The sequence below is a fragment of the Arvicola amphibius genome, chromosome 4, assembly GCF_903992535.2.
Source record: "Arvicola amphibius chromosome 4, mArvAmp1.2, whole genome shotgun sequence".
Classification (NCBI taxonomy): Eukaryota; Metazoa; Chordata; class Mammalia; order Rodentia; family Cricetidae; genus Arvicola; species Arvicola amphibius.
Window position 1 is genome coordinate 4,106,571 of NC_052050.1, and position 25,144 is coordinate 4,131,714.

A 25,144-nucleotide genomic window follows, 5' to 3' on the forward strand; every position below is an offset into this window, starting at 1 on the left:
CAGTCTCCAGGGCAGAAGTCCAGGCAGGAGCTGCAGGCTCCTCAGCTAGGTGGATGGCCCATGCCTGTCACCCTAGTGCTTGGGAAGCAGAGGCAGGAGGATCAGGAGTTCCAGGCTGCACGCTGGCCCTGCCCTTGCAGCACCCATGAACATACCACCTTCCAGGCCACCTGCACAGCACACTCTCCACACTCACCTGCCCCTGAGCGCCTGGCAGGGTAGGAACCGTCACCCCTCAGAGGCTCAGTCAGTTCACAGGAAGGCCGAGAGAGAGAACAATGTTTGGCAGAGGTGTGGCTGTGAACTCTGTGCTGCTTGTTTTCCCCAAGGGACCCAGATGTCACTCAACTTCAGCAAGTCACTCTCAGGATCAGGCGTGACCCAGACCTTATTCCACTTTAGTGTGTCTCGGAGGCCATGTATCTGGCTCAAGTTCCGGCCTGGCCACTTGCTGAGCACAGGTGGGTGGTACAATGTGGGGGGCACCGAAGAGCCCTCAGTGCCCGGAAGCCTGTTCCAGACCAGGGCTTGCAGCGTCATGGAGAGAGGTATACAAACACTTCTGAGAACCCCTTCCCAAGAAATTTGAATTCTTCTAAAAAAAAGTACATTAATTTTATCCATGAGTTGATATACATATGTACACTATAAAACACTCAATCAAACATTTGAAGGGATTAGACAATAAAATAGAGGTAGACATTCTCATGTTCTTCCTGCTGACCTGAGGATGAAGCCTGGGGCCAGCTGTAGGCAGTGGCTCCTGAGACTATGGATCCTTGGGTAAGGGATGGGAGTGGAGGCACCGGAGGAAGCTGCAGCAGAGCTGGGGGTGGGGTGGGCTGTGGGGCGATCGGTGCTACATCTCTGTGCGGCTAGGGAAGTGAAATCTGGAGACAGGAACCGAGACACTGGGGGCTCCGGGGCTCGAGGAACTCAGCCTGGTGGAGGGTCCCAGCCGGGGTGTCCTGGGGCCGGGTGAACCTGGGCACGGGAATCCGGGGCAGAAGGACCGCGGACGTGAAGCTCGAGAGCGAGGGGACTCGGGCTCCGGGCTTAGCTCGGGCAGCAGCCGCGACAAGTCGTCCACCAGGTGCCACTTCTCCTGGACCTGCTGCAGGGAAAATAAGGGACCAGCTGGTTTGCTTTAAGCAAACCATAGCCATAAGCCACGCCCACAAGGCAGTCTGAGGATGTTCTCACTGCAGCCGGAGCCCACCTCGAAGCCCGGCCCCTAATTAAGGACCAGGCAGCACCACGGCCCCGCCTCCAACAGTCCCAGCCCCGCCCCAGATCACGCCCACAACCTAAGGCTCTGCTTCAACCCAAGGCCACGCCTCCACCGAAGTAGGCTGCCAGTCAAGCTCCACACTCCTGAAGGGTTTGTCAGAAGCGCAGTCACTCACCCACACCAGCTGCTTCCGCAGTCCTTGGATGGCTCTGGCGTTCGCCCGGGACTGGGAAACACACACGGTCAGGACGAGGCTTAAAGCAGATAGAAGTGCAGGTCAGTCACCTCCCAGGCCACAGTCGTCGCTGCCTGACTTCCTTCCCCGTCCCCCAGTCTCTATCTTTGAGACAGGGTCTTGCCATGAAGCCCAGGCCGTCCTGGAGCTCACTCTGTAAGCAGGGTGTCCTCAAATTCACAGCCATCCTCCTGCCTCAGCCTCCCAAGTGCTGGGATCGCCGATGTGCGCCACCACACCGGATCTACCCTCTCAATCTCAAAGCTCTGTGCACGCTGTGTTATCTGAAGACTCCCCTTCCTCCCTCGCTGTAACAGCTCCAGCATGGTGAGGCTGCTTGGCCAGGGGCTCCTAGGAGTCCAGAAGGCCTACAGTTTGCCCTCAGGTCACCTGTCTTGGAGCCATTTCCCTGATTCCTGCACCCCAGGACACTATCAGGAGATGCCCAGGTGTACACCACCCCTGAGTAAGGAAAGCAAACTGGGTTTCTCCCTCGGTCCGGTCCCTGCTGTCTGGAGTCACCTGAGCAGAACGAGGAGAGGGAAGCTGAAGGCGTGGGAGCTGAGGTACCGGAGGGCACGCTGGCCAGGAAGTGGGAGCTGGAGGGTCACCAGCTCTGGCACCACCTGCCAGGGGGCTGAATAGTTGGTGAAGAGGCCACAGTCCCAGGAGGAGTGGGTGCTGGAGAGATGGGAACGGACAGGTTTGTGAGGGTCTGGGGTAGGAGTTGCTGGACCAGCCTCCCAGCGGCCAGCCCCCATCACCTGCTGATCACGTAGGCCAGAGGGACCACAGCCAAGAGCAAGCCCAGGAGCAAGACCAGTTGGAAGAAGAAGGTAGAGCTGGAGGCTCGGAACAGCCTTGGGGACGCCCTGGAGTTCCTCAGGAGGGTGTACTGGAGGTGGGCGAGATAACAGGACTTACCAGGGTGTTTTGCGGACCATGGAGTCTGAGGTCCCGGGAAGGGAAGGCAGAATCAGGATGCAGCAGCCTTCCGGTGCCTGTCCCAAGCTCCCACCTTCTTGATGTAGAAGGTGAGAAAGAGGAAGATACTGTTGAGGAGCGGCAGCAGGGGGCAGTAGAAGAGGCCCATCCAGGTGACAGTCTGCGCAGCCACGATGTCCAGCACATTCTTGGGCACCAGGAACTCCTCCCGGTCCAGCCAAGTCCAGAACCAGCCTGAGAAGCGCTCCACTAACAGCCTGGAGTGGGGAGTGCAGGATCGGGTAGGATCTGGGTCCACTCCCGGCGGGAAGGGTATGCGAGCCACGCGGGTCTTCCCTATGGGCCATCTCACCCTTACTCATGGGGACAGACCTGGCTCATGCTTGGCAGTGGCCTCTAGCTGTCCCCTGCGGTGCCCCCCATGTAGCTCACCTCCGAGGCAGGCTGACCAGGAAGGCGAAGGCCACGGTGAGCAGGAAGTTGAAGATGATTAATTTATATAACTCTTCGCCCACCGAGTTCTCCCAGCACTGGGGTGCAGAGGAAAGAGACCCATCACTACTCCCACATTCCTCCGAACTCTCTTTCCTCAACCACCGCTTGCCAGGGTTGGGGGTGGGTTGGTGGCTGGGGCGACTCCCAAAGCCAGGAGAGCTATGCACCTCTGGGGGTGTGGTGCAGGGCGCCCCCTGGGGGTACGCCATGGTATGGCAGCTCCGCCTCCAGCTACTCACGAAAGCCAGACCCGGGCAAGGACAAGGACTGAAAGGGATCGGACTCGGAGTTTGAGGTGGGGCTTTGTGGGGAAGGATGGGTGGCCACCTGGTATTCGCAGGCGTTGTAGCCGTAGGTCTCGCAGCTGGTCTTGTTTCTGCCTATGCACAGCACAGTCTGACCCAGCGAGAAGGAGAACATCCCCAGGCTGGCCAGCTTCAGCACCACGCACCTGAGGGCGGGTGGGGGATGCATCAGAGGTGGGTTGGGACTCTGTCCAGGTCATAGAATGACTGGTGTCTGAGACCTGGCGGCTCAACACCGCCTCCTTCCAGCCTGCTTCATCTCCCACCGGTATTTTTCAAAATGAGTTCCTCAAGCCTCGGTCTACGTGGTTCACGAGAATGGATCCTGCCTCTAAGTTAGTGTGGGAAATACTGTCCCAGTCAGTTCTCCTTCCTGCTGCCAGATCTATGGTTTATTTGGACGAGTCCTGCAGGAGAAAGTCTACGCCTTCCTGGGTCCTCAGAGCCTCAGTTCAGGAGACACCTTCCTCTTCCTTTTTATTTACTTTTTAGCCCTGGCTGACCCCAAAGTCACTATGTAGTCCAGGGTAGCCTCAAAGTTGCAGAGGTCTGTCTGCCTGTGAGCGCTGGTATTAAAAGGGGGCACCACCACACCTGCCCCCCCTCTGTGTTGAGTACACTCACATGCATGTGGAGCCCCGAGCTTGACGTTAGGTGTCTCCCTCTATTGCTCTCTACTTAACATTTTAAACATTTTATTTTTTTGCCTGTTTATTTCTTTGAGACAGGGGCTCCCTATGTAGCCCGGGCTGGCCTGGGACTTGTTCTGTGAACCCAGTTGGCCTCAAACTAATAGAGACCTGCCTGTCTGACTCTGGAGTGCTCTTTTTATTTTTAAAACTGTGTGTTTTATGTCTGTGTGGGGGTACGTGTCTGTGAATATTGTTGTCAGCGATGGCCAGAGGCACTGGAACTCCTCGGAGTCAGGGTTTCAGGCTGTTGTGAGCACCAATGTGGGTGCTGGGAATGGGACTGGAGACTTCTGGACCTGGTCTCCAGCCTCCAACTTATTTGAGGCAGGGTCTTTCGCTGAACATGAAGCTTAGTGCTTCAAGTCAGACTGGCCAATGCGCAGCTACCCATCTCACCTACCCCAACACTGGCATGGGATGTGGGGTGTGACAAGCATGTGCCACCACACTCAGCTTTTACACGGGTGCTGGAGGTGAGCTCTGGCCCCTCTTTCATGCCAAGCACATGCTCCATGGCTACGCTATCTCCCAGTCCCACTGCTCAGCGTCTTATGCTTCAGTAACAAATGCCCATGTGTAGCTTCTTCATATGTCAGGGCCACACTGGTCTGATGGCCTGAAGCCACCACATGCCTGTAACTTGGACAATTGCAATGTATGTGTGGCTAGAACAGCTGGGGACAGAGGGTCTCCAGTTCAACAGGGGCTGAGAGGCAAGGGTGGCTGGGATCTTATTTCTTAATCTTTTACCCTTTGGAATACCTTTGTTTTCCTTTCTTTCTTTCTTTCTTTCTTTTCTTTTCTTTTCTTTTCTTTCTTTCTTTCTTTCTTTTGTTTTTTTGAGACAGGGTTTTTCTGTAACTTTGAAGCCTGTCCTGGAACTAGCTCTTGTAGACCAGGCTGGTCTAGATCTCACAGAGATCTGCCTGCCTCTGCCTCCCAGTGCTGGGATTAAAGGTGTGCATCACTATACCTGGCTTCTGTTTTCCATGGCTGCATTGTGTACTCTAGGTTTGCTGGCCCAAGAGTTTCCAGCTGATTCTCCTGTCTCTCTCCCATCTCAACAAAGGAGTGCTGTGGTAACAGATGTGTGCCACCACATCTGGCTTTGTACACGTGTTCCGGGGATCCAAGCCCAGATTGCCAGGCTGCATGGCATGTGCTTTTCCACACCGAGCCATCCTGCCAGCCCTTAAGATTTTGATGGTTTTGACAGCTTCTTGCTGCATAACCCAGGTTAGCTTTGAGCTTGTGATCCCTCCTGCCTCTGCCCCTCAAGTGTTAGGGCTATGCCACTGTGCCTGGCACAGTTTGGACAAAAACAGAGTTGTTTTCCATGTATGTTTCAAAGCAAATCAGAATTGACCACGAGGGAAGCAGAGGGGGAAAGAAGGCGAGACCCAGAGAGGTGAGAGGCGCTCGTGAAGCAGGCAAGGCACAGGGAGGTCCCATGGGGAATACTCAGAGCGGGGCTCACAGTGGAATCCAGAAGGAGTGGCAGAGCTAGGAGGATGAGAGTGACCTTGGCCAGGACACCTCGGCAGTGAGTGACAGTCATCAAGGGAAGGTGTCCAGCCCTTCTGGTTCACAGGAGCTGTGTCTCGAATCACCAGACTGCAAAGTGTGTTCACAGCTGGCCAAACAGCATCCCTACCCCTCGGAATGGCTCTCTGCTCCCTTCAGGGAAAGCCTCAGATTGAATGTTCTAGAAGCACTGCCCACCTCCCCTTTGGTGTAATGGTAAATATGAGAGTCTCCCGGTTCAGGACTCTTATGGACCACGATGCTGCAACCCTGGGTACTCACCAGATTAGGGTGAGGTTGACCTCAGTGCTGGGAGGGAAGTTCTCCAGCTGGATCAGGACCGTGAACAGTTGGGGACCCAGGAAGTTGACCAGGGCAATGATTCCAGGGGGCAGGTACTGCAGCACCAGGAAAAGGGACTCCTGTCGGGAGCAGGAGGGGTGGTCAGGGTTCTGTGGGCGCAGCTCATGCGTAGGGCCTTGGCCTGAGCCTCAGTTTTCTTGTCTGCAAAGTGGGATCACCTGTCTCCTCTCATGGTTCAAAGCAGAAAAGCAAGCAAGCAAACCATAAAGAGAGGAAAACATGGGGTCTAGAGAGATGGCTCAGAGGTTAGGAACACTGGCTGCTCTTCCTGAGGTCCTGAGTTCAATTCCTAGCACCCACATGACAGCTCACAACTGCCTTTAACCCCAGTTCCAAGGGATCTAACATCCTCATATTTTTTCATACATACAAGCCAAATACCAATGCACATAAAAGAAATAATTAAAAAGGCATAATAAACAGATCTTTTTTAAAAAGGAACGAATATACTGTCTCACACCTCCTTGTTGTCCTGTGAGTACTTGGTGGCCCAGAAGATGGCGCTGATGGCTCCAACCACTAGGAGTGCAATGAGGACATTGGTCCTTAGGTAGGAGAGCAGGTGACAGGCCTTCTGGGTGCGGGTCTGCTGTTGAGCCAGCTCCAGGCGGCGGCCCTCTTCCAGCTCCACCTGAGGGGAGGGGGGAGGGGTCCTGAAGCATTTTACACACACACACACACACACACCTACCTTTTGTAGCTGGGATTTTTTACACTGTGTGTGTGTGTGTGTGTGTGTGTGTGTGTGTGTGTGTATGCCATGGTGTACATAGGGAGGTAATAGCACAACCTGTAGGATCTGGAAACTGCACGTCAGCAGGCTTCAGAACAGGGCCATCTACCTGAAGAGCTGTCCTGCCAACCCCTTGTCTTGTCTCACAGTATTGGCTGGCCTGGCACTTATACAACTGTAGCTTAGATTAGTGATGAACTCAGCATTCCTTCTGCCTCAGCTTCCCGAGTGCTAGGGTCACAGACATATACATCATACCTAGACGTATTTACGTATTCATCTGTTTTCTGTCAGGGTCTCACTATGTATCCTTGACTGACCTGGAGCTTGTCAAGTAATTCAGGCTGACCTTGAATTCACAGTGATCCCCATGCCTCCACCTCCCAAGTGCAAGGATTACCACTAGGCCTGGCTCACACATTCTTACAGTATTTGCATGTTCTCCTACACAGCCAGTTCATACAGTCATCTGGCCACTCCTGTTCACGCTTTTGCAGCCCCTCACCCGCCACTTTCATCACAAGACACACACAGACACATGCACACACAGACACGCACACACACAGACACACACACACACACAGACACATGCGCACACAGACACAGGCACACATACATACGTAGATACACACACACAGACACATGCACACACACAGACACATGCACACACAGACACACACACATTCTGCCTCCCACATACCTTCAGTTCATTGCTGATTTCATGTTTCTTGATGGTGGCAGCTTCCCACACCCGGATGCAGAAGTCCCAGGACGAGAAGACTTTGGCGCTGAGGGGCGCCCTGTAGCCCTGGCCCAGGAGTGGCTGCTGTGGCAGTCCCTGTACCATCCTGGGGGACGCAAGAAGGATTGCTGTGGGAGTTGCTCCATGCTCCACCCTTGGCAGTGGCTTGGCTGGGATTCTGGCCTCAGAAACCCCGTGCAGGGATCCCTGTAGCTCAGCACCCGCCTCGTGGTATGGGAGGCAGGCTGGGGGCCAGGTGAGCCTCGTTGCTCAGGGATCTGTCTGCTAGCTTTGCTCCAGGAAGGATGGCCAAGGACGGAGGCCTGTAGGTGACATGGGGTCTTTCCTCACCGCTGCAGTGTCCCGCAGAAGCAGAGGAGCAGGCACGCCATTGGGGTGAGGAGGTAGGCCAGGCGGATGCTGTATGCTGAGCTGTGTTCTGGCTCTGCCCGGTAGGCACCATAGAAGAGATAGGTGTTGTTGAAGGCCTGGGGACACAGCGAGGGTGTGTGAACGCAGGTGGACTGTTGGGCCCTGTTCTGAGTGCTTGTCCTACAAGGAAGGACAAGATCTCCCTACGTAGCCCAGGCTGGCCTTGAGCGTGTGATCCTCCTGCCTCAGCCTCCCAAAGTGTTGTGTTTGCAGGTATTTACCACTGTGCCGGGCCTAAAGTATCCTTGCTTTACAGGCACTAAAAGAAGCTAGGTGACTTGCCCAGGTCATACAGATTTGGGTCCAGGACACCAGTGGCCTCCAGGAATTGGTGTGTGTTGTGTGTGTGTGTGTGTGCGTGTGTGGTGTTTATCTCAGAGGTTTGGACACTTTCCCCATTTGTCTCTTGCTCCAAGCTGCGTTCTATATCTCATGGACCCATGTCACCATGCCCCTATATCTGGCCTGGCCATTCTGTGTAAGACTCTCCCTTAAAAGCCAAAATGTCTCTTGAGGATCAGGGGTCCTTTCTGACTAGAGTCTCCCAGATGCCCTAGAGCACAGTCACACAGACAGCAGAGACCCCACTTACCCTGCCCGTTAAAATATTCCAAAGTGGGTTGTGGAACTTCGGAATGCCGCTCTGGGACAGGTGGCTGCCAGAGCACTGGAGGCCTGCTGAGTGGGAAGAGGGGACCAACAGAACAGGGTCCCCAAGACACACGTGACACTCAACCTTCCAACTCCACTGCATCTGCCTAACACTGAGGCTGTATGTGCAGAAGGTAGTGTCAAGCAGAGTCCAAGGCTAGCCCATGCAGCATGCCCAGGCTGAGGTGCACAGGGTCAGGGCAATCCCAACACTCACTCAGTTTCAAGGCAGGGCCTCGCTCAGGGTGGCGCAGCCAGACCAGGGGCAGCAGGATGAAACTGGTGGTCATCAGCAGGGTCAGCAGGTTGAGCAGCAGCAGGAAGCGAAGGAAAGTGAAGTATGACTGGATCCCGGTCCCGAAGAGGCCTATGGGAGAAAAGTCGGGAGGGACAAGCCCCCCAAGCGGAGACTCCCAGGGCTGTGTGAGTCGGGACCAGCCCATGGCAATGTTGGGGTTTCAGTGCAGTATCTCCAATAACCCTCTGAGTGCTGACACCCATCAAGGTGTGCACGGGAGGAATTTGAGGGGACCGTACAAGGATGGAGGGAGGTGGGACGTGAGGGTCGGTATAGGATCCTACCCCCAATCTCGTAGAGCGCTCCCTCCCAAAGCCCGAAGCCATGGGCCAGCTTCTGCGCAGCCTCCCTGAGGTACTGTCGGGCCACCTGCCCTCTGCGACACCACCGCTGCCGGCAGGAGGTCTTTACCCCCTCGGGCTCCCGCAGTTCCCTGCGGGAACGTGGTGATGGGGGCGCCCTTGAGTCATCCATCTGACAGGTACATCCTCGGGGGCTGCCCCCACCCCCACCGCGGCTCAGCCAGTATCTACCGGATGAAGCGCCTGTCGGCCATGGCGTAGGGCAGCATCCGTACCGGCTCCCGGGAGGCGCACAGCCGCTCCACTTCTTCCTCCCACAGCTCCTCAGCTGCCGCAAGGGATCCAGGCCGTCGGGGGGCCGGTCCTGACTGCACCGACCACTGGCGGAACATCCCAGCGGGCGCGCGGGACAGACAAGCACGATCCTTGCTCTCAGGAGGATCGAGGGGCGCCGGGTGGTGAGCTTCGCCTTGGCCCTGCCTTGGCCCAAGTGAAAAAAAGCCCCCTCCACCTCTGACCAAGGCCTAGGTCTCCCAGCCTGTCAAATGAGGTGAAGGGTCTCCAGGAAAGAGAGAGAGAGAGAGAGAGAGAGAGAGAGAGAGAGAGAGAGAGAGAGAGAGAGAGAGAGAGAGAGAGAGAGAGAGAGAGAGAGAGAGAGACCGCTGGCAAAAGCGAAGGCTGACTGTCACAAACCTTAACCTTTGGAAAAACACAATCCCTACTCTTTTTCATGTGCAGATTGACAGATAGGAACACTGTCCTGAACCCCAACAGCTCCTAGAATCTCCCTTCCTGCAACACCCCAGCTTTGAATGTGCTAGGGCCCCTTCTGTGTGTTTTTTTCTTGCCCAGCCTCCTTAAGGGACCCAGAATAGAAGGCGTGGCTACATCCCCAACAGCGAGAAAAGGAGGAACCCCCAAACCACCCCAGAGGAAGCCATAGACTTGGTCCAGCCCCTAGACCTCAATTCTTTCCCCTCTCACCGTCCTTTTCTCCACACATCAGGCAGCTCACGAAGGGGCAAGGGACCAAGCTCCCCAAGAGGCTCCCTTGTGCGACCAGCTCTGGACCAGACAGGGCTGTGAGGGAGTGGAGTGGGGTCACGTGGCAGGACTCCCCCTCCGGGGGCAGCGTCTCCTCCCCTCCACCCACTCCCGCCTTCCCCGCAGTTTCCTCTGCCTCTGTGTGCACTTCCTGCACCGGGGCGGGAGGGCACAGGTGAGAGGCGCGTGGTGGGCACCAACTCTACCTACCTGCTTTCTTCCCCTCCCCTTCCTGCTCAGTCGCAGAGGAACCCGTTATCTGCCCTCTGCAGTCGCCCCAGAGAGTGTGATCGTGACATTGCCAGAACACCCAGCTGCTGGCTCTCTGGAACCTGGCGTTATTTCTTTTCTTTTTTGTTATTCCAAGGCAGGGTCTCACTACATCGTTTTGATTGTCCCGAAACTCACCGTGTAGACCAGGCTGGCCTTGAACTCACAGAGGTACCAGCCCAAGGCTGGGGTTAAAGGCCTGCACTCTTACTCCCTGCTGGCACGTTATTTCTGAACTTGCCGCTCTCACGGCAGCAGGCACTGCCCTCCCTTTACGGTATGCCCTGGCGCCAAGCCCAGCCTAAGTGCTCAGGAAGCGACTCTGAGCCGTCACCGACTAGACCTTGAGGAGTCTTGGCCAGTGAGCTCTAGCCTTTCCTCCCTGTTCACCTCCTTTAAGGCTTTCTCTTCTCAGCTCTGGATTCCCTGAGCCTCCCTGCGTCCCTGAGCAGCGCCTCTGTTATTCCACAAAGTTCATGCAGGAAGGCTCCCCAGGAAATGGCTTTCAAGCTGGGCCAGAAGCCATGCAAAATTCAGTATTCAGTGCAAAGGGGAGCTGAGGAGGGTTGGGTCTGCAGGTCAGGATGCCCCACCCAGCCACACAGGGACAGTTGCTGAGAATTGTCACTGCCCTTCCACTTCCCAGCTCAACCGGACCCTGTTATATCAGGCGTCACCACACGCTTTTGTGGGGGCAGGGGCTCGTTTTTCGTTCTATTTCCTTCTCATAACCACCCTGCCCGTCACATGGGGGAGGGGGCTCTATGGAGCATCTGGTGGCCAAGTCCCCTGCTCCAGCTGGTGACACCGGGAGGCTGGTGGAACTTTCCCAGCCTCAATTTCCTCTGTGAAAGGCCATGGTCTATGTCTGGGTCACAGAAAACCAGGCAATCAGCGTAGCATTTGGGGCGGTGGGTACCGGAAGCGGCTTGAACTCCAGTTTCAGAAATAGACACCACGCCCAGGGCAGAGGAGGCGGTAACCCCTTTCCTCAGTGGGAGATGGGGAGCAGTGAACCGAGGCTGGGAGGAGGGGATTACCCAATCCCTCATGGAGTGGCTGAGGACTGGTAAGTAACGTTGGGACGTGAGTGGGTTTGGAAATACTGACCCGTTTAGAAACTTGGAGAAACCGAGTCCTACAAAAATTAGGGGCTCCACCTAGGGATCGTATCTATCCAAATACTCGGCTGCGCCCACTTTGCTCAGACTTCAGGGTGGAGTCCGAAGCTGGCGGGCACAGGGCACTGTTTTGGATGGGCGGGGCCTACCCGCGGGCGGGAGCAAGTCACGTGACCTGCTGGGCCCGCTGCCACGTGGGCGGGTAGTGGGGCCACCTCCAGCTGCCAGCCTGGGAACTATCAAAGGTTGCCCCCTGGACCTTAATTACTGTCTGTTAATGACGTCTGCTGATCAAGCCGAGACTGCGCGGTTGCCCGCGGCGGGTACGCGCACAGGTGAGCCACTTGGGGAGCGGGGCACCTCCCGTCCAGCTAGGCGCCTGGGGTCGCAGCTCGGCTGTGGGAGTGTCTGCTCCCGCGGGGGGGGGTGTGTGTGTGACACCTTCGCTGCAGCTTCCTGGGAGCTGCGGCTGTCGGCCTCTCCGGGTCTGGCTCAGGGCGCAGGATGGAACTGCGTCCCGGAACTGCGCGCACCTGGCCGGCCCCGGGAGGGACTGAAGACCTGAGGCCCGAGCAGATCCGGACTCCGGGCCTGGAGCCTCAGAGCACTTCCAGCATCTTGTGGAGAAGAGGTGTGGGGTGGCCTGGGGTGGCTTGAGCCTGAGAAGTGTTGTGGCCAGGGAGGGGACCCGGAAACTAAGCGGGCACCACCTTGCCTGGCTGCTTTCCATTCGTGACTGGCTTCAGGCTGGAGCAGCGCAGGCGGGGGCGTGCCTGGCGCGAATCGGTGTTTCGTGGAGACTCTCGGCCGTCGGGAGAGCGCTCCGAAAACTGCGAGTCCCCTAAGTGAAGACGGAGAGGGTTTGCCGACAGGGCTGAGCCTGCCTTCTGGTGGGGGAGATCCTGCAGGAGTCAGGGGATTGGTTGCTCTTTCCGCCGCGCCCTCCCTTAGGGCTTTTGGCCAGGAGGACAATGAGCCCCTTACAATGCTCTGGTTGCAATTGTGCCCGGTGGCAGAGCCGGACAAAGGGAGCTTGTGTGGGCTCAGCTCCCTCCTCCAGCTTTAAGCTGCGTTGGGAATGTAGGGAGGCAGTTTCCCGTGGACTGGAGAACCTCGGAGCGTCCAGACCCGAGCGTTGGGGGTGGGCTTCAAAGAATCCTGTGTGTGGAGTGGGCGGTGCTAGGGGCAGGGCTTTGCGGCTGCCAGGCAGCGCTTCCTGCTCAAAAGAGCACTTTGGGGTCATAGGGCGGGCACAGGGAAGTCCTCTAAACTTCCCAGCCTCTTCTCTGAGAGAGTTGAAGCCCTAGGGCCACGACTGAGAACTGACCTGAAGGGGTAGTGTTCACAGACCTCTACCATTTCCCCGGGACTATTGACATCTAGGAAGCCAATGGGGAACTGCGCCTCACCCTTCCTTCCTGTTTGCTTTCCTTCCCCATAGCCGGTTACTGGTGAGAATGTTATTTGGGGCCATTTGTTTAACCAAGCGTTTAGCTGTCGAAGGGGGGGCAGGGTGGAGATTCCTGTAGTGAGTAAGTGTGTGTGTTGGGCCCCCAGGGAATGGGTGCCAGGCATTGAAAGCTGGTTTTGTCTCAACAGATGGCCTGTTTGGGCTTCCATAGGCTGCTCTAGTCTCTGAGCTCCCTTAGGGCTGCAGCTGGGCTGAGGGTGTACCACAGCCATGGCTCAGCCACTGACTTTAGTCCTCAATGTCCCAGAGACCACGGGGGATGAGGAGTAAGTACCCCGGTGCTGGTGGTCGGGATGATTCACCCTGTCTGATGGGAAGTCTTCTGGGAGTGGGGGAGGACAGGAGCATGGGTTCTCACATGCCCCCCTCCCCGGCAGCCTGGAGCCCAGCCCCTACGAAGAGAGCGAAGTACACGACTCCTTCCACCGGCTCATTCAAGAGCAGAGTCTTCGGGTGGCCGAGGAGGGTCTGGAGCTGCTGCCCCTGGCTCCAGGTGAGCTCAGCCCTGCTCTGTGACCGGGTGTGGGCAGGACCTGGGAATATCTGCCCTACATGTTATAGTCCTGTAACATGAGACAGCTGCGTTGTCTCCATCCTTCCTAGACAGAGGCTACCAGACCCTCCCCAGGCCTGAAGGTGCCCCCACGCACAGCACGGCCACTCTCCGCATCTTGGCCAGCATGCCTAGTCGCACCATTGGTGAGTGGGACCCTCTCTCTGCCCTTGCTCTGGCTTTGACGCCAGCCTAGGTGTCTGAACCTAGTTCCTCTGGGCTCCCAGCCTCCCTGTGGTTGAGGCCTGGAGCTCAGCACAGCCCTGTGCCACACACACCCCTGCTGGATTCTCAACATAATGGCATTTGTCATGGGGTAAAAATAGGCTCTTGGGACCAGACGATGGCGCACGCCTTTAATCCCAGCATTCAGGAGGCAGAGGAGGTGGATCTCTTGAGTCTGAGGCCAGCCTGGTCTACAGAGTTCCAGGACAGGCAGGTTTCACAGAAAAACTGTCTCAAAAATAAATAAACAAACGAAGGCTCTTGGGTTTCTGGTAAAGGCATTTCCCCCACCCCTGGGAAAGGCTAACGGGCAGGGAGGCCTGGTGCTAAGAACTGTCCAGAGGGATGTGAGGCTGGTCCAGTCTCTGCCATCTGCTACCCTGCTACTGTTTTCCAAGGCCGCAGCCGAGGGGCCATCATCTCCCAGTACTACAACCGCACTGTGAGGCTGCGGCGCAGGAGTAGCCGGCCCCTGCTGGGGAACGTGATACGCTCTGCCCGGCCCAGCCTTCGCCTCTATGACCTGGAGCTGGACCACACCATCTTGGAGGAGGATGGTAAGTGAACGACCTAGCCTGCTGCCTGAGGGCTGCCTGGCTGTGAGGTTCCTTAGGTATAAACAAGAGCTGCAGACGTCTCCTCCAGGGCCAGCATGCTCCCTGCACCCCACATCCATCACTGAGTGCTGGGAGGCTTCCAGCTTGTGATGGTGGTCGGTACACCAGTCATAGCTCTTAGGAGCTTTCTTCCTGCTGGGTGAGCACTCAGATACAGGCACATTCAGAGAAGACACTGCAGGAGAGCCACCTGGGAGTGGCCCAGCCTCGGGCTCCAGGGAGGCTTCCTGAAAAAGGGGCTGGAGCAGAGGAGGCAAGTGCCAAGCCCCCTCTCCCCCTCCCCCGGGCAGGAGCAGACCTGGCGTCATTCACAGTGTGAAGAGGCTCCCGATGGTGGGGGTTGAGTGGGTTAGAGTGGCAAGGGTTCCAAGTTCAAGCTGACTGCCCCAGCTTTTCCCTTTACTCTGTCACCTGGCCATGTTCTACCTTCTTCTTGGCTGTCTGTTCTTCTCTGCACCCCGCCTCCATCCCCGTCCCCATCCCCCCATCTTCCCTCTGTGTGGATGGGACCCAGGGAACTGTATTAGGCAGATGCTCTCTCTATCACCGGTCTGTGTCTCCAGCCCCTGCTGACTGAAGACAGGGTCAAGGCCTTGAACTCAGATCCTCCTGCCTCTGAAGGTCATTTATGTGTTGATTCTGAGTTAGGGAACTTCCCCCCATGGGCTGGCGCCTGTCTATTTTGTGGGGCCGGAAGTGTGGCAACAGGTTTCTTTTCCTGTTGTGATAAACTGCTGTGCCAGAAGCAGCATAATGGAGCCAGGGTTTCCTCAGCTCAGTTCGCACCGTGGTCCAGGGTGGCGGGGTCGTCAAGGTGGCAGGAGCTCGAAGCAGCTGGTCCCTGGCATCCACAGTTGAGAATGAATGCTTGCTGGGGCTCAGCTCGTTTCCTCACTTTATATTGTCCAGGGTCCCCTATCCAGGGAAAATTCTTGTCACAGTTTAAGTGTGGCTTCCCACACTGATTAGAATAACACCATAACCCTTCACAGGCGTTTCCAGGGACCCACTTCAGGTGATTCTAGAGTCTGTCAAGTTGACACTTAACACTGACATCACAGCGGCCATGAGAGGAGGCAGTGCTAACCTGTCCACGTTCCCTTGTGGCTTTGCTCATCTAACAGGCTTATGGCTCCTAATATGAGGGAGAACACCTGAGACTTTTTTTTTAAAAAAGATTTATTATGTATATAGTGTTCTGTCCGCATGTTTGCCTGCAGGCCAGAAAAGGGTACCAGATGCCATTATAGATGGTTGTAAGATACCATGTGGTTGCTAGGAATTGAACTCAGGACCTCTAGAAGAGCAGCCAGTGCTCTTAACCTCTGAGCCATCTCTCCATCCCTCCCCCCACCTTTATGAGGAGTCCCAGGGTACCTTGATCAGGTCAGACCCTGCCCTCCATTCTACGAGGACTGATCACAGCTGGGAAGCACTGGCCTCAGGGCTGCCAGGATCTGGTGGGGATGAGAGAAGGGGCTCCTGGGTCTGAGGGGTAGGAGAATGAGGGGCGAGGGTGTTGGAGGGTTGTGCTGGGCTGCTGGCTGTCAGCAGGAAGGATGCTGGGCACTGAGGGATTCTTCCTCCGGGCAGAGAAGCGGAGCCTGCTAGTGAAGGAGCTTCAGGGTCTGTCGGTGGCCCAGCGGGACCACATGGTCCGGAACATGCCTCTGAGCCTGGGTGAGAAGCGCTGGCTTCGGTGAGTGCCTCATGGCCCCGGGGGGCCTCCCTCAGCCAGGAGGCAGCCACAGTCCTCTGTAATCTAGGCTTTTGTGGTCTAGGCATTGTCTCTGTCCCCAGAGAGAAAAGTTGGAGCCCAAAGGGAAAGCGGAGGAGCCCGCAGGACCGAGGTGGGGCCTTCTCCTGCTGCAGCAGGCTTGGATACAGCTGCATTCTGGTACGAGGTCTGCTGTGGGTGTGGCAGACTTGGGGTGGGGGACACCCTATCCTGTTGCTGTCCTGCCAAGGGACTTTAACTCTACTTTTTTCCTGGGTCTGGGTATGATCTGTCCTGGTGGACCGGCCCTCAGAACTGACCTGCAGCTGTTCCTCCAGGCTCTGCACAGCCTGGGGCTGGTACTGGTCTCAGGACTGTATGCTGCCAGGCCATGGCGCTACGCTCTGAAGGAGATCGGCGGTCAGTTTGGCTCCAGCGTCCTCTCCTATTTCATCTTCCTCAAGACCTTATTGGCCTTCAATGTGCTGATGTTGCTGCCTTTGCTGGGCTTCCTCGTGGGTGTGCAGGCTGCCTTCCCGCCTGACCCACCAGACCCGGTCCCTGCCTGCTCTGGTCTAGAACTCCTCACAGGCAGGGTGAGGTCTTCAGCTCCCGCCATGCCCTACTGTGCCCGTCCTGTCCCAGTGTCCCTGGTGGGCTCCTGCCTGTTCCTAGATGTCCCTATGAGTGGCTTCCCCTCCTTCTGGAGGCCTCAGGGAAGGCTAGGGCAGTGCATTGGTTCTCAGCCTATGGATCGTAACAACCCCTTTGGGGATTGCATATCAGGTGTCCTGATTATCAGATATTTTACATTATGATTTATAATAGTAGCAAAATTAAAGTTATGATGTATCAACAAATTAATTTTATGGTTGGGGGTCACCATAACATGAACTGAATCAAAGGATCACAGCATCAGGGAGGCTGAGAACGCTGGGCTTGGTGGAAAGGGAGGATCCCTGACTCTGCTTGACCTCCTGACAGGGCTGTTTCACACACACGGTCATGTACTACAGCTACTACAGTAACGGCACGCTGAGCCAGTCATGTGACTCCTCACGGGACAGTGGCCGGTGCAGCCCCAGGTTGGGCAGCTTGCCCTATAACATGCCGCTGGCCTACCTCTTCACGGTGGGGGCCACCTTCTTCATTACCTGCATCACTCTGGTATACAGGTACTGGCCTCAACCACGTGGCCCTCGCTCTGAGCCCCATCCTTCCACCCATTGGTCCTCCATCTATACCTAGTTCCTTGTCTGCCCACCCGTCCGTCCGTCTCCCCACATCTACCTCCTCGTGTTCCCACCGATTGATCCATCTACCTGCCTTCTACCCGTCTCTCTCGATTAGTCTTTTCTCCCATATACCTACTCATCTTCCCCCTCACACCCATTCATTCATCTGTGCACCCATCAACCTGCCTGTCCATCTGTCCACCCACTTATCCACCTAGCCATCCTCATCCCTCATTTATTAGTGCTTTCTTCTGTCAGTCCATCCATCCCTCTATCCACCCATTTGCCCACCTACCTGCTGGCCAACCCTCTTACCAGTCTATCCACCCATCCACCCACCCATCCACTCCTTCACCTGCTCATCCACCCGTCTACCTGTCCCTCCTGTTCACTTCCTGTCTCCGCTGCTTGCTAGCATGTCCCACTCCTTCGGGGAAAGCTACCGGGTCGGCAGCACCAAAGGCATCCATGCTCTTACGGTCTTCTGCTCCTGGGACTACAAGGTGACTCAGAAGCGGGCCTCCCGTGTCCAGCAGGACAGCATCTGCACCCAGCTGAAGGTAAGCAGCTACCTACCCACACATGGCCCTGCGGGCCTGGCCTGGATCCTCTCCGGATACTGGAGTGGTGTCTGCGAGCTGGTGGTCTTCCCCACAGTGTCCAGGCAGGTCTGATGCTCCTGCCCCCTCGAGCTCCAGGGACATGAAGGGGCTGAAGTTACAGAAACTTCTCGTGTGCTTAGGCTTGGGCCAGGAGGACAGGGGTCTGCTCTGTGTGGCACTCTGTCCTCCTATCCTGAAGCCATCAGCTGCAGCTAAGAACGACTCCTCTATAGTCATTTAATGACTGCGGTAGTCAGGGGCTTAGGACTACAGGGGAACCTGCAGCATTGAGGTCAGATCCTTTGTGTAAGGTTCAGGGTCCCAGGGCCAACTGGGCTTCATGGGAATTCTCTTCCTTTCTGGGTTTCGTGCTGCTGTGACTCATGGGAGTTCCTACTGGGGACAGATGTCCTCATCCTGGGGGCTCTGGTTGTAATGGGGCGAAGGCCACAGGCTAGGCACTGGGGATGTCTGGAGACTAGGCTGTGGCCAAAGGATGAGAAAGGGCCCTAAGGTGGCAGCCATCCTGCGCTCCCTGAGCAGAGGAAGGTGTGGCCTGGGCCTCTCTTGGGAAGGGAGAGGCTTGAGCAACCTGCCTTGTGTGTTGGGATCCAGTGATAGGGACACGCTACCTGGCATCTGCAGGAGCTGCTGGCTGAGTGGCAACTACAGAAGCACCCCCGGAGTGCATGTGGGCAGCTGTGGCAGGCTGCCATGTTAGCTCTGGGAGGGCTGCTGTGTCTGGGCACCACGATGGGCTGTGCAGCGGCTGTCCGCACCTTCTCAGAGGTCATGATGCAGGTAAGGCAAGGGACAGACCGTCCCAGGGCTGAGACCCCCACAACCCTGCTAGGCCCATGGTTCTCATACTCTCCTTGGCTCCTGTGTCTTTGGAACTGAAGCCTGGGGCAAGCTGCATGTCTTGGAGGGAGGTGCTACGTGCATGTTGCTCCCATCTTCCAGCCAGACCCTTCCTGTAGTGCCTGCTCCCACAGGACAACAGCGAACATGTCCCTGTGTGCCTTTTCTGACTGAGTCCTCTCTGTCCTCATAGAGACCCGCTGCTGGCGGCCAGGGGGTGGGGCTGCTGGCCCTGCCCCTGGTGGTCAGTGCCCTTAATCTGGGTGCCTCCTACCTGTTCTGTGGCCTGGCCACCCTGGAGCGGCATGACTCCCCCGTGTTGGAGGTGTACATGGCCATCTGCAGGTATGTGTCCGGGAGCATGAGCTGGTGGGTAGGGCTTCTTGGAGCGTCTGTTGCCCGTCCTCCCCGAGCCTTCACAACCTCTCCCTGTACAGGAGTCTCATCCTGAAGACGGCTGTCCTGGGCGTGCTCTGCTATCACTGGCTGGGCCACAGGGTGGCTACACTGCAGGACGGGTGCTGGGAGGAGTTTGTGGGCCAGGAGCTGTACCGCTTCCTGGTCGTGGATTTCATCTTCATGCTCTTGGACTCCCTTTTTGGGGAGCTGGTGTGGAGGTGAGGAGGCTCCACCTAGCCCTCCCACTCTGCCCTCGGTCTGTCAGGGACAGGTGGGGAAGGTTGATGTGTGCTCGGCTACCCCCACCAGCCCGTGAGAAGGAGGTCCCCGCACGAATGAGGGTGGTGGGCGGCAGGATGTAGGGTAGTTTCAGATCGGAAAGGAAAATGGTTTCAGTGTTGCTCAGACACAGGAAGGGAGAAGGGAGGGGGCGTCGTCAGAATGTCATGTCGTGGGGTCTGGCTTTTTGAGTGCTCTTTGAGAATGCATGGCTTTAATGGTAGTTGAAAAGCAAGGTACCCTTTTTCAAACTTTTCTTATACATTTATTTATTGTGTGTTTTTGTGCATGTGTGCACACGTGTGCTGGGGAGTGTGGAGGTCAGTTCTCTCCTAACCATGTGGGTCTTGGGGATTGAGCTCAGGGCGTTGGGTTTGGCAGTAAGCATGTTTACCTACGTGCCTAGCCGTTTTACCAGCCCCCCACCCTTTTCATTAGAGATAAATCTTGTTGAGTTGCCTTTGCTGGCTTGAACTTCCTTCTACCTCACCTTTCTGAGCAGCGGAGCCACCTGACCCACAAGTTCTTGTTTGTTTGTTTTGAGTTAAGGTCTCTAAGTAGTCCCAGCCTGCCTACAGTTCCCTACACAGACCAAGCTGGCCTCAAACTCAGAAATCCCCCTGCCTCAGCTTCCTGAGAATTTCAAGCATGCACCGCCTTGTGCATTCCAGTTAGTTTTGTTTTAAAGCACTACAACACTTGATGCTGCTGAGATTTCTGTCTCTTAGAGAAGGGGCTCAGAGGAGCTTGAGTGAGTGGTGGTGACAGCCTCTAGGCCCAGATGGCTCTGTCTCTCTTGACATTTGCTGGGTTCTAGCTTGCACTGGTGCAGGTGGCCCCTGCCCTGGTGCGCTGGGGATAAGGGTCTCCCTGCCCATCTCTCAGGGACTCCTGACCTCTTCTCAGGCTCATCTCTGAGAAGCTCAAGAGGAGGCAGAAGCCCGAGTTTGATATTGCTAGGAATGTTCTGGACCTGATTTACGGGCAGACACTGACCTGGTGAGAGTTTCTCATCTACATCCGGTTGGCTGTCAGCCACTGCCTTCCTTCCCTGGGCCACAGCAGCAGCCTTTTGGTTCTGGGTGGGTGGCTCAGGTTGGGAAGACACTTACCAGCCCTGCCTGCTGCCACCGTCCCTAGGCTGGGTGTCCTGTTCTCACCGCTCCTGCCCGCAGTGCAGATACTCCGGCTGCTGTTCCTTTTCTATGTCAAAAAGGTAATGTGAGCCAAGAGTCGTGGCGGGCACTTTTAATCCCAGAATTCCCAACAGTTGGGAGGCAGAGGCAGGCAGTCTCTTAGTTGATGGCCAGCCTGGTCTACAAAGCAAGTTCCAAAACAGCTGAGGCAAAAAAAAAAAAAAAAAAAAAAAAAAAAAGGCAGTAACTTGGGCCTGCTGCTACGCTGGGCTGCCCCTTCCTGACAGTCCTATCTTAGGCAGGCTGGAGACATCTGCTGGTTCCCCAGTCCTTTGGGAGTGACTCTGAGTCCTTCTCAGTTGGTGTGCTCGGGCTGACAGCCATGACCTTGGTCCCCACCAGCTCTGGCCATCCACACTGGGGCTGGTGTACTCACCAGGCTGACGTGGGCAGCATAGACCTAGAGTGCAGTCTCTGCCTGTCCTGACTAGGAACTACACCGCTCACAGGGATGCCCAGATGCTTGTCTTCCTGGTGATACTAGATCCAGTCAGGCTGACAGGCCATATTAATCATACTCTTAGAAGAGGATGGGGGAAAGGTGCTTGGGGGTAGGGCATGGTGACCTTGGCAGAATGGAAATCAGTCTTTGTCCCTAGGCAAGCCTGATGGCCAACTGCCAGGCACCTCGCAGGCCCTGGCTGGCATCACACATGAGCACCGTCTTCCTCACCCTGCTCTGCTTCCCATCGTTCCTGGGCGCAGCTGTTTTCCTCTGCTATGCTGTCTGGCAGTGAGTAGAGGCCTAGTTCTTTGGCTTTGGGGTGACACAGGACACACCTTGTCCTAGCCGAGAGTGGGACTGTTGCCTCAGGGTCTCTTGTCCCTCTCTTCTCCAGGGTGAAGCCCTCAAGCACTTGTGGTCCCTTCCGAACTCTGAACACCATGTATGAGGCAGGCACAGTCTGGGTGCGTAGTCTGGAGCGTGCTGGCTCCAGGGGCTCCTGGTTGCCCTGGCTGCACCACTTCCTGGTGGAGAACACTTTCTTCCTTTTCCTGGTGTCGGCCCTGCTGCTGTGAGTTCGCAGGTGGGGGCTGGCCTGAGGTGGTGCCCTAAGCTGCTCTGGTCTTGCCATCAGCCTTCAGCCTGAGCCCTCGTTTCCTCAGGGCTGTCATCTACCTCAACATCCAGGTGGTGAAAGGGCAAAGGAAGGTCATCTGCCTACTCAAGGAACAGATCCGGAACGTGAGTCCTGCCTGTGTGGTTTCTGGGTCTGGCCACCTGTGCACCTAGCGTGTGGGGTTCCCCTTGGCACACCTGTGCTTGTTCTCTTGGTTTTAGAGATAGGATTCCACTCTGTAGCCCAGGTTTGTCCTGTATACTGAGGATGATGTTGGATTTCTGGTCTCTATCTTGTTTATGTGATATCAGGTATTGCACCCAGGACCTTCTGTGTGCTAGGCAAGCACTCCACCAGCTGAGCTACATTTCCAATCTTTTTTTTTTTTTTTTTTTTTTTTTTTTTTTTTGATAGGGTTTCTCTGTGTAATCCTGGCTGTCTTAGAACTTGCTTTGTAGACTAGGCTGGCATCAAATTCGAAAGATCTGCCTGCCTCTGCCTCCTGAGTGCTGGGATTAAAGGCGTGCATTCTGACTAAATTTTTAGATTTTATTTTTAGTGATTGTGTGTGGAGTTGGTTCTCCCACTTCTTTGTGGGTTCTGCTGTCGTAAGCCACCTTTTCAGGGTGATTTCTGCTGGGCTTCTAGCCGCAGCGGGGAGCTTTTCTGCAGATCCATCTCCATCGCCCTGGTTTTTTTGAGATAGGGTCTTACTTTAATCTCAAAGTGATCCTCCTGTCTTAGGTGTTTGAGTACTGAGACTAGTGGGAGCAACTTCTCTTGACTGGGTTAAGCAGAGAGTAGGCAGGAAGTGGTCAGGCCTGGGGATGGAGTTGGCAGGTAGCCTGCTGTCTGCTTTAGGTGTGGGAAACACTGGGCTCACACGCTTTTCTCATGATCTAGGTATCTCTGTGTATGCACATGGCTGTCAGCTGGGATCAGGACTAAAAGCATTGTTATTAAGGAGACAGGTGTGGTGTAGGCCTGAAATCGCAGCAACTGAGCTGGTTCAAGGTCATCCCCAGTTACCTGAATTTGAGACCAGCCTGGGCTTCATGAGACCCTTTCTGAAGGGAAAAAGGGGGTAGGGTAGGAAGACGACCTGTCTAGGGCAGAGGCGGAGCCTGTGTAAGGCTAGCTCACGGCTTTCTTCTCTTTACCTTCATTGCTAGGCTTGGATCACAAATATCCCTTTCTCTTTGACCTTTTTGATTTTTGAGGCATGGCTTTACCGAGTAACCCCTGCCTAACATGGATTTTACTATAAAGCTCGGGTCTCCCTCACAGAGATCTGCCTGCCTTTGCCTCCTGCACTGAGACAGGTGTGGGCCACGATGCCTGGGCCCCTCTTTGACCTCTTAACTCTGTTCTTTGTGATGTTGAACTTCCTACACAAGCTCCGCAGAAGTCCAGAGCAGGCCAACTCTAGGGTGGAGGGATGAACAACTCTGTCGTCTCATGCTGTGCTCTGGCCTTTCCAGGAGGGAGAGGACAAGATCTTCCTGATCAACAAGCTTCACTCTGTTTACGAGGGGGAGCAGAGCAGGTGATGGAGAGGCCTGTGGGAGGGGAAGGAGGGTGGTGTGAAGTGGCACTGCCCCTTTGCAGTGGTGAGGTACACCAGGGCTTCAGGAGTCGGTTCCTGGCTTGCCTCACCTCTGCCTTCTGTGTCCCCACAGTTAAGAGCTGGGACGGGGGCTTCTGAGATGCAGGGGTTTGTGTACTCAAGACACCCTTGGGGATGGAGAGGCACTTTGGGGCACTACTAAGGTGTATGGGTGGTATTTTGCTTGCATGTATATCTGTGCACCGTGTGTGCCTGCAGTGGTCAGGGGGGCATTGGATCCCCTGGAACTGGAGTTAAGCTACCATGTGGATGCTGGGAATGGAACCTGGGTTCTCTGGAAGCGCAGACAGTGCCTTTGAAGTCTGAGCCATCTCTCCAGTTCCACAGACCAGTTTTACAATGACCCCGACAACAGTTTCTCCCTGCTGAGTGGGACACGTCCACAGAGAGGTCCACCCATCCCCAGTAGGCTGAGGCTTGTTCCCCCAGGCTATGTCCACAGGTCCTCAGCTGCAGACCAGTGAGGTCAAGGCACTGGAGTACTCTCAGAACTTCTACTCATCATGGGACTCAGGCTATCTTGTAGGGGAACCCGAGGTCAGACACACAGCCCATCCTCTATGCCTTGTACAGACAGCAGGTGTATATACGTGCTGTGTTTTGAGCCCAGTATTGATGACAGGCCTTTACTGAGGGGACTGTTACTGCAAGCTGCTCCACACAAGGTCACCGATAGTTCAGAGTTTTTTTTTCCCCCCGAGACAGGGTTTCCCTGTAGTTTCTAGAGCCTGTCCTAGAACTAGCTCTTGTAGACCAGGCTGGCCTTGAACTCAGAGATCCGCCTGCCTCTGCTGGGATTAAAGGCCTGTGCCACCACCGCCCGGCTAGTTCAGAGTTTTGAACCGTAGAAGTGGCCAGTTCATGTGACCCAGCAGCTTTCCCCAGCAAATCCCTGGATTGTAATCTTGCAAGTTCTTCAAGCTGCTCTGTCAGCCTGGCCCTCACTGCTCCAGAGCCTTCAACCTGGAAGGCCTGACATGAAACACCAGGGTCTCGGAGCATCCACTGAGCCCAGCCACACAGGTTAGAGGAGCTTTCACATTGGTTGGGCCACCCTGACTCTCCTTTCTGGCAGGCCTGGCAGAACCGAGGCCACCACATCATCTGCCCAGTTTGTGGATGGAGGGGACAGTCACCATGACCCTGCAACAGAGGCTTGGACCTGAAGTCCCTACAGGACACAGCACTAGAGTAACTTTCTTTGTCACCAACTTCTCGAGGTGATGGTGGAGCAAGGATGTGGGGTTACTCCAAGGACTCTGTCCTACCTGGGACTCCCTTCCCCAAGGTTCTTCAATTTATTTATTTTGAAGACAGGATCTATCTACACAGCCTTGGCTGTCCTGAGTTCACTATGTAGACCAGGCTGGCCTTGATCTGCCTGCCACATACTGGAATCAAAGGCATGTGCCACCACACCTGGGTTTACCCAACTTTTTTTTTATTATTATTATTCTAATTAAATGGGTTTTGCAATCTGGATTTATGTTTTGGGATGGGCTTGTGACCTGCTCCTGCCAGGTATGTGTAGGTGCTTGGGACCCACAAGCCTTCCATGGGAACCTCAGGACTTGGGGCTCAGTCAAGGTCGTCTTCTACTAGCAAAGGGGAAGTGACCACATTTTCCTGGGCAAGATGAAAGGCCTGGCTGTGTGCCCAGGGTGAGGAACTGATCAGTGATGATGTTATGTGGGCAAAGGATGGGGGCATATTTAGGGAAGGACCCCTCAAGGGGTGACTCAATGCTTTGGGTTAAGAAGCCCCTTGGTAGAGGGAGGGACCATCAGCACCCAGTCTAAGGTGGATGGTATGGAGTGAGATGCCCTGGGTGAACTGAGCTACCGGAGCTTGTAGGTTTTACTCCTGAGACTCAACAGCCACAGCATCCTCCCAAGTCTGGATGACCTTCAGTAGGTGC

The 25,144-nt window shown here is 55.6% G+C and overlaps 2 protein-coding genes across 13 annotated transcripts; one reads left to right on the top strand and one right to left on the bottom strand.

The window, feature by feature from the left end:
* Positions 1-284: 284 nt before the first annotated feature.
* Tmc8 (transmembrane channel like 8) lies at positions 285-10,144 on the bottom strand. Of its 8 annotated transcripts, none has more exons than XR_005285045.1 (17): positions 9,180-10,018; positions 8,931-9,079; positions 8,566-8,715; positions 8,290-8,375; positions 7,617-7,753; positions 7,224-7,371; positions 6,251-6,421; positions 5,710-5,849; positions 3,234-3,357; positions 2,844-2,941; positions 2,485-2,668; positions 2,231-2,361; positions 1,989-2,147; positions 1,620-1,817; positions 1,407-1,485; positions 725-1,114; positions 285-595 (listed from the first exon to the last, which is right to left on the bottom strand). XR_005285045.1 is itself a non-coding variant. In XM_038326478.1 (17 exons), the coding sequence occupies exons 2-17, from the start codon at positions 9,338-9,340 to the stop codon at positions 860-862; spliced, it is 2,370 nt and encodes a 789-aa protein (XP_038182406.1). In that variant the 5' UTR covers positions 9,341-9,428; positions 9,933-10,144; the 3' UTR covers positions 691-859. The 8 variants fall into 8 exon arrangements, 7 of the variants coding, with proteins under 7 accessions (XP_038182406.1, XP_038182401.1, XP_038182407.1 ...); XM_038326478.1 differs by lacking the exon at positions 285-595 and having other exon boundaries at positions 691-1,114; positions 9,180-9,428; positions 9,933-10,144; XM_038326473.1 differs by lacking the exon at positions 285-595 and having other exon boundaries at positions 691-1,114; positions 9,180-9,424; positions 9,933-10,030.
* On the top strand, positions 10,127-24,708 carry Tmc6 (transmembrane channel like 6). Of its 5 annotated transcripts, none has more exons than XM_038326471.1 (20): positions 10,127-11,718; positions 12,983-13,120; positions 13,232-13,347; positions 13,458-13,553; positions 14,031-14,189; positions 15,843-15,948; positions 16,050-16,146; positions 16,305-16,562; positions 16,951-17,141; positions 17,617-17,761; positions 18,449-18,604; positions 18,858-19,009; positions 19,102-19,281; positions 20,249-20,341; positions 20,483-20,558; positions 21,138-21,271; positions 21,378-21,447; positions 21,646-21,724; positions 23,081-23,145; positions 24,302-24,708. In XM_038326471.1, the coding sequence occupies exons 2-20, from the start codon at positions 13,065-13,067 to the stop codon at positions 24,365-24,367; spliced, it is 2,295 nt and encodes a 764-aa protein (XP_038182399.1). In that variant the 5' UTR covers positions 10,127-11,718; positions 12,983-13,064; the 3' UTR covers positions 24,368-24,708. The 5 variants fall into 5 exon arrangements, with proteins under 5 accessions (XP_038182399.1, XP_038182400.1, XP_038182395.1 ...); XM_038326467.1 differs by having other exon boundaries at positions 10,132-11,718; positions 21,378-21,554; XM_038326469.1 differs by lacking the exon at positions 10,127-11,718 and adding an exon at positions 11,743-12,014 and having other exon boundaries at positions 21,378-21,554.
* Positions 24,709-25,144: the final 436 nt, after the last annotated feature.

Excerpts from the sequence above, each read along its gene's own strand:
- Tmc6 (XM_038326467.1), top strand. The coding sequence starts at position 13,065 with ATGGCTCAGCCACTGACTTTAGTCCTCAATGTCCCAGAGACCACGGGG. Across the intron at positions 13,121-13,231 it reads GAGACCACGGGGGATGAGGA|CCTGGAGCCCAGCCCCTACG; the intron begins GTAAGTACCCCG and ends CCTCCCCGGCAG. Across the intron at positions 16,563-16,950 it reads TAGAACTCCTCACAGGCAGG|GGCTGTTTCACACACACGGT; the intron begins GTGAGGTCTTCA and ends ACCTCCTGACAG.
- Tmc8 (XM_038326478.1), bottom strand. The coding sequence starts at position 9,340 with ATGTTCCGCCAGTGGTCGGTGCAGTCAGGACCGGCCCCCCGACGGCCT. Across the intron at positions 3,358-5,709 it reads GTCAACCTCACCCTAATCTG|GTGCGTGGTGCTGAAGCTGG; the intron begins GTGAGTACCCAG and ends ACCCGCCCTCAG. Across the intron at positions 2,942-3,233 it reads ACAACGCCTGCGAATACCAG|TGCTGGGAGAACTCGGTGGG; the intron begins GTGGCCACCCAT and ends TCTGCACCCCAG.